Genomic DNA, 7,617 nt, shown 5'->3' on the forward strand with positions numbered 1-7,617 from the left:
CCTAGTTTCTCGGAGGCATAGTGAATGCTTGAGACAATAACCTGAAACTTTTTTAAAGCAAGCGTTTCCTCGCGAAACTTGAGCTTCTAAAATTTTGGCTACTTATTTTCTTCCTTTGCCTTTGATCACGCTCTTCACTTGACTGCCCTGGGTCAGGTGTAATACTATTCAATCTCGTTACTTAAGGAAGGGATTTGCATCAGTCTTTTTCTTCACCCCTTTAGCAGAGATTACAGGTAGAGATTTGAAACGTTTTTTCTTACCCCCTGCCTCCAGTTCGCCACTTCTACCTGCGGCGCCTGACCCGTCGGGAGGCAGCCAGCTCTGACGCTCACACCGCCCCCCGCGGCGGCACCGTGGGTCGGGCCCGCTGGCACCCGGCCGGGAGCGGACACCGCGGCGGGTCACCCACGGCACCGGCGTGCAAGGGTGGGCTGCGAAGAGGGGGGGGGGTGTCCCCTCCAGTAGTAAAGCTTTTTCGACCTATTTGTTTATTTAGCCAGTAAAAGCCGGACTAATCATTTTAACGCTGACACCTCCTATACCATCCTCCCTAACCGGGCTCTAGTAGGTGCCTACGTTGGGCAGGGTTTCTTCCAACTCTAGCGGCAGCAGAGAAGCGCAGGCTGCCGTGTTTCTCGCTCAAATGTACAGCCTGCCCGCTGTAACGCAGAGCGTTCGGAGGATAGATACGAATTGTTGCATTGTCCATTGATTGCTACTACTGAACCGGCCTAAGTCAACACTGGTGCAAAGCAGGTCGTCTCGAAGCGTACAACGGATGCTTTGGCTGGTTCTTTCGCTGTTCCCCTACGAGCCGCATCGCGGCCAGTAACAAAACTTGACCGTAACGATTTGGACAGAAAAGCGTAGGATTTTTTGTGTCTCCCTTGTTTTTGTGCTAGGCTCCGCACAGCTTTTTCAACTTAATGAAAGGGATGTTAGGAAATTACTCTGAAGGGCCGGCATTTCCCGGTTGCTGGTTCCCGGGTTTAGCTTGACGCCCATTTCATGCTTGGGACGACTCGCCCCTGGGACGAGGAAAGACCTCGCCCGTTCTCCACCGCCCGGTAATGCGGTACCTTCGGAGGCCCACGGCGCCTGCTGCTCGGAGCCGGGCTGTGCGGGAGCGAGGGGCCAAGGGGGAGGAAAGCGGCTGCGAAAGGGCTTGGGAGGGGGAGAGGGGGAGGAGGGAGCTTTCCTGCTCGGGCTGCCGTTCCGTGCCCTGTGTTTTGAAAGCGGATCTCGCTCTCACATGGCTCCACCTCGCCATGCTGAGGAGGTGTGAGCGAGAGGGGAGCCGGGGAGCCGCTCCTCGCTCCTTTTCCACGAGACGCCAAGTCCCCGAGCCGCTGTCATGTGATAGCAAGAGAGCAGGAGCTGCGGGGGTCTCCCGACTCGGGCATCATTACAAAACGGCGCCGGAGAGCGCAGCGCCGGCACAGCCCCGCCGGCCGGCGCCCCGCTCGCCTCCTGCCCCCGCGGGTTCCCGGCGCTCGCCTCCGCCGACAGCCGCCAACTTTTAAGGGGACGCCGGACTGAGCGGTGAGAGGGGCGCTTTTACCACCCCCCTACCCCCGCCTCTGCCGAGGTTCGGGGTGATTTCGTGCTCCCGAGCCCTCGGTGCGTGCGGAGCACTAACTCCGGCAGAGCGTGCCAGGCGGCTGCGGGGAAGCCCGGGAGACTCGGCGGCCTCCGGGAGGAAAGCGGGGGCACCACCGGGGGCCGGGAGCTGCCTCTGTCTGCTCCACGTCGCCCGCGGCCCCCCGGCCTGGGTGGGAGCTGCCTCTCCGGCAAGGGGCGGGGCGGTGAGGCGAGCGCAGCCCGGGGCGAGGCTGCCCGAGGGGCCGCGGGGAGGTCGCGGTCGCGCGTGGGCCGGGCGGCTGGCGCCCAGGATGTAGAGGCGGCGGCGGGTCAGGGCAGCGCCGACCGCGGCACCCCGGGCCCGCCGTGTGCGGGGCAGAGCGGCGCTCGGCGCGGCGGGATCGTGCGGCCGCGGGAGGGCTGCGGCGTGGCGGCGATGCCCAGGCCAGGGAAGAGCTCGTACAGCGATCAGAAGCCGCCCTACTCCTACATCTCCCTGACGGCCATGGCCATCCAGCACTCGGCCGAGAAGATGTTGCCCCTGAGCGACATCTACAAGTTCATCATGGAGAGGTTCCCCTACTACCGGGAGCACACTCAGCGCTGGCAGAACTCCCTCCGCCACAACCTCTCCTTCAACGACTGCTTCATCAAGATCCCGCGCCGCCCCGACCAGCCGGGCAAGGGCAGCTTCTGGGCGCTGCACCCCGACTGCGGGGACATGTTTGAAAACGGCAGCTTCCTCCGCCGCCGCAAGCGCTTCAAGGTCCTGCGCCCCGAGCACCACCTGCCCAGCGGCGGCGGGCCGGGCGGAGGGGCGGGCGGCGGCGGCCCCGGCAAGCCCCCGGCGCCAACCCCGCATATGGTGCACTACTTCCACCCGCACCCGCCGCCGCCGCCGCCGCCTCCCCCGGGCAAGGTGCCGGGGCTGGCGGGCTCCGAGGCAGCCGTGGCCGCCGCCGCGGCCGCCGCGGCGGTGGGGAGGCTGCCGCCGTTCTCGCCCTACGGGAGCAGCCAGCCCTCGGGCTTCAAGCATCCCTTCGCCATCGAGAACATCATCGGCAGAGATTACAAGGGTGTGCTGCAGGCCGGCGGGCTGCCGCTGGCCTCGGTGATGCACCACTTGGGTTACCCGGTGCCCAGCCAGCTCAGCAGCGTGGTGAGCTCCATGTGGCCGCACGTGGGGGTGATGGACTCCGTGGCCGGCGTGCCCGTTTCCCCCGACTACGGACCCTTCGGGGTGCCCATGAAGGCGCTCTGCCACCCGCCGTCCCAGACGATGCCCGCCGTCCCGGTGCCCATCAAGCCGGCGCCGGCGATGCCCGCTGCCCCGGCCATCCCCGCTCTGACGGCCGCCGCCTCGCAGATCTGCCCCGCCGCTTCCCCGGCCGCCGCCTCGCTGCTGGAGCAGGCAGCGAGCAGCGCCCCCGAGGGCAAGGGCTCCCTCCACTCCGTCCTGGTGCACTCCTAAAGGGCAGGGGGTCGGGGCGGGGGGGGGGGGGGGGGGGGGGGAAGACAGGCCCCCAGGCTCCCAGGGGAGAGGATGCGGGGCTCCAGGTCATGCGTGCGGCGCTAAAACCCGATCGATCTCGTGACTATAATAACCCTGCTGGTGTCTGTGTTTATATTGTGTACAATCAGATTACTTGAGAGCCAGGTCGCAGGTAAGAGCTTTTATCGTCTTTAAATATCGCTCGTGGCGGAGCGGTGATGTGAAAAGTCGCAGCCGGGGCCAAAGGGGCTGGCTCGGAGGAAGGGGCCGGGAGGGAAGGTCTCCCAGCCACCTCAGCCTGCGGCACTGGGCGGCCGTGCAGCCCGGGCTCCCCGCCGAGCCCCGCTCCCACGGCCGCCGGACCGGGGGTCCCGCGAAACTCGGGGACCGGTGGGGGAGGGGCTGCAGCCTGCCGGCGTCTGGGGGCAACAGAAGGGTAAACCCCCCACTGAACTCTGCTTTTCCCCCTCCCCCGAGGAACGGGAAGCCTCTGCCCCGCCGTAGATCTTGCTCCGAAAGAGGTGGGCAATTGGCTGCCTGAGACGCTGGCGAGCTGCGGGGCCTCAGGACGTGTCATGCTCGCTATTTGAAGAGTAAGCTTTAAATAACTCGATTAATTCGTGGGAATTTGAATGACAACGATACTGACGACGAAGGGCTCCTTTAACTATCGCTTGGCTCCTTCCCCCTCACACTTCTATGGTCTATCCCAGTTTTTCACATCGGAGGGCAATACCTAAAGCAGGGACTGAAGTGTGACCCAGCCTCTCAAGCTGAGTGAGTGTCCGAATTCCTTAGTTTCTCCCTAAAATAAAACCAGCCCGGCGATTCGCAGATTCTGCTTTTCACATCACCTTTCATCGCTCACAGATACCGCTGTTTTGTATGTGTTGTTTGGCGTTTTTTCCACGTGAGTGTGAATACTAAAACCTGCTGGGGGTGGAGAGTAGGGGGGATATGCCAACCGAAAAACGGTTAAAAAAATATTCGGAAAAAGCACTTTACTGAAAACAACCTTCCAACAGACGAGAGGTCTGTGTAAAGCAGAGGGATCACAAGTCAGAGTGCGACGCACTGGCTGATGAGTCCCGGCTGGTTTGTGAGGGATTGCTGCCGTACACTGTCTGCCCTGCTGTACACCGACATCATTAAAGCCCATCTATTCATTTGCTTCTGCTGGTCCTGCTGTTTAAAATACTCGACTTTCACACCGGTTAAGAAACGCGTGCTCGTAGTCTAAGTTCGCACTCCTCAACCCCCCACCCCCACCGCCCAAAGTACCCAAAAGTTTTACTGTCGGCAAAGCAAAGGGAGGAAAGAGAAAGAAAACTTACAGGTAAACCGCCTGCCGCAGGGCCACTTTGTCTCGCCGCTGCCCGCAGCTCAAGGGCAAAGCGTCGGCGGTCGGATGTAAGGAGAGGGCACCGGCTCGGATCCCGGTCCCGCTGAAGGCAACGGGAGTTTTGCCACCGTTTTCAGCGGGTGCTGGATCTCAGCCACTCTCTGGGATGTACCCGCCTCATGCCGGCGCACCGGCCGTGCCCCGACACGCCAGGTCGCAGTCCCAGCCCCTGGAGAAGGGTACCCTGTGTCAGGATGGTCCCTCCCGCTGGACCTGCAGCCAGAGAAACTATTGCTAGGAAAAGCAAATCTTTTTGGCTTCGAGTGCCGGCTGTCCAAAGTTCTCCCCACGCACGGTTGTGGGGTCTGTTCGACCACTTGGAATACAACTGGAACTGTAGAATTTCCAGTTGTTCCTTCTGCTCTGGGGTGGGTGGGGTGTGTTACACCCTAATTTAAAAAATGATAACATTCCTAGCGCTGAAAAAATACTACTAATAATGTTATGCTAATGAGGCATGGCTTGGTATCACGGTTTGGAAATCGGGCTGGAAGGGGAATTGCCTCAAAAGTTTTGCAGCCAGATACACGGAGCAGTAATCAGATACCCGGAAGAAATGATTAAAAAAAAGAAAAAAAAAAAGGTCGATGTTTCTGCTGCTAAAAACTAATTGCTTGTAAAGAAAGCAGCCCCCCACATAAATCGCGAATAGCACTAGCTCTATATAGCTCGATGTAGCTGAATATATTCCACCGTCCCTGATGTGGCTGCTGCCTAGGGCTCCAAAGCGTCGTTGGGAAGCCCAGCTTCCCCCCTCACATCGATCTAAGGGGCAGGAGGAATGGGGAGTCCGGAGCAGGAGGAGAGGTAATCCTCCTGGGAATTATTCAGAGGATTCTGGACAGCTTTAAGATTATGGATAACCTTCTAAATTCCACCGCGGGAAAACTTCATCCCGTGTCAGGAGGCCGTTCGGGGAGGCACGGCGCCCGGCGGAGCAGAGGCCCCGCCGCCATTCGCCGCGGGCAGGCAGCAGGCGGTCGGGCAGCGGGGCAGGTGTCGCGACAGAGCCCGGCTGCCGGGGCAGGGTGCCCGGACCTGCGGGGCAGGTGTCGCGACAGGCGAAGGTGTCTACGTGCAGCCGAGGTGGGGCTGAGGGTCCGACCCTCACCCAGCGCCTGGGAGGATTCGCCGCGGGACGATGGCGCAGGCAGCGGTGTGCGGGGTGAGCAGGCGCTGCTCGCAGCAGGGTGTCCCCATCGGCGGCAGCTGAGGCGGGGGCGGGGTGGGTGTTAGGCCAGGGGTCACTCGCCCGGCGGATTTGGTGTCACTCCCGAGGCAGCTGCCTGCACTTTGTACGACCAAAAGACGGTGCTCTTTTCCGTAGCTCGTACAATGAAAATTATAGAGGGTTAGAACCTGGTGATTTCAGACCATCAGGGGGAAAAATAACTAATTGAGAAGTATTTTCTTGTTCGTTTTGCATTTTTTCCCTATGTTTCAGGACTCAGTCTCCAACCATAGCCTTTGCAATGTTACAAAAAATTTTTATCAACAACCAATAATCCCCCATATACAAATCAAACCAAACCAGTCCTGATGCTCCTTAGAAAGAGATGATGGCATAAGATTTACAGAAATGAAATAGTATCCTTTCCTCCACACAGAAAAGCAGGTCTAAATGGGTGAAGGGTAAGACTGTCACTTGGCAAATGAAATAGGACAAGTCTTGTGCTAACTATGAAATTTTGTTTGTCTGCTGCACCAGTACACCTCATGCAGAAACTGCTTGCCTTCAGATTAAAGCACATACATGTTGAGCACAGACAAGGCAGCTGAGCCTTTACTGTGCGGATGCAGGCAAGATGGTTGTAAACAGAAGAAACAGATGCAAGCAGGACAAGCAACTTAATCTTCCTATCATTAGACTACCAGGGGTAGCAAAGTAAAAGTTAGCATTGGAAGGATGGCGGCCTAAGAAAAGGCATTGATCCCACCCCCCAGTATGCTTCTGATTTATTGTGGCTAGCTAATGCAGTGATTATTATTTCTGCCTATGGGAAGCTATTCTTAACCAAGGTATCGCTTTGTGTATTATGAGTCCATCCATACGACATGCAAGTCAAGAAAGAAAAACAAATGCAATAAGATGTCCAGAATTAATGTGTTTTATGGTCTGAAATGTGATGGCAGTGTTTCAGTGGATATATTCTGATCTCAGTGATACCTGCTGCAACATAACTACCAGTATTACAATGGAAACTTTGGGCTCCATTGATTCAATCCTGCAGTCTCTCCAGCCAGAAATTGATCTGGCATATCTGCTTTGAATTTTGCTGCTGCTTGTGGGATCAGATTTTCCCTTTTATTGTAAGAATTTATTTTAAATCATTATCCATTAAGCCTATATTAAGATACAGTCATCCCCATAAGCACTTGAAATCTCTAATACTTTCAAAAAGTAAAGTTCCACCTCTGCTTCTGGAATTTTGCTGAACATATGGTGAGATAAACTGGCTTTAGTTAGATAAACCAGGTATAATTTTAGACATCTAGATGCTAAATACCAAAACTTACTGCCTGCAGGCCCCTCTCCTGGACATACTTCTGTGTGTTACTCATTTGTTTAAAGAACCAGTGGTCCTCCCTCTTTGCCTGTGGTCACTGGCACTGCCCATGTAGGAAAGCCTAATGGCTGGAGCACTCTTCTTTGAACCTCTGAAGGAAATCTAAGTTCAAGATTTTTTCAGCTCAGAAAGATTCAAATTCATACCCACGTACCAAAACATGTCAACTGTAACATGGCCCATGGAGAAGACTTAAGCTTTTAGGTGAAGTTATGCCATTACATAGCAACAACAAATACTAGCTTCATGAAGTGTCAGATAAGTCACAGGGCCTCGGTGCTCTTCTACAAAGGCAGAGCCCAACAGCCATTGAAGAAAACATAATGGATGAAGAGAGGGAAAGAAGGATAGGCATAAATGGTAAATTTTCACAGCAGAGTACCACATGGACTGGTGCTGTGTGCCCCAGAAGTTCATAATCGTGGTATGTAAAAGGGGAGTTATGGACAGGGAAGTGACAATTGTTGACAAGTATTAAGTCATTCAGACTAATGAAAAAGGATAGCTGATAAACTGGGACTTGTTGAAAGACATCCACACTGAGTTACAGGATAATAAAATGGAAAGTGAAA

At 56.3% G+C, this 7,617-nt stretch overlaps 1 protein-coding gene across 1 annotated transcript in view; it reads left to right on the forward strand.

The window, feature by feature from the left end:
• FOXB2 (forkhead box B2) overlaps positions 1-3,070 on the forward strand; it is a 7,140-nt gene extending 4,070 nt beyond the window's left edge. The window contains exon 1 of the mRNA XM_080371705.1: positions 1-3,070. This exon is cut by the window's left edge and continues 4,070 nt beyond it. Coding sequence (XP_080227831.1) covers positions 2,021-3,055 — 1,035 coding nt within the window. The 5' untranslated portion in view covers positions 1-2,020 and the 3' untranslated portion in view covers positions 3,056-3,070.
• The last annotated feature ends 4,547 nt before the right edge of the window (positions 3,071-7,617 follow it).

The sequence above is a fragment of the Falco punctatus genome (assembly GCF_963210335.1).
Source record: "Falco punctatus genome assembly, chromosome: Z".
NCBI classification, from domain to species: Eukaryota; Metazoa; Chordata; class Aves; order Falconiformes; family Falconidae; genus Falco; species Falco punctatus.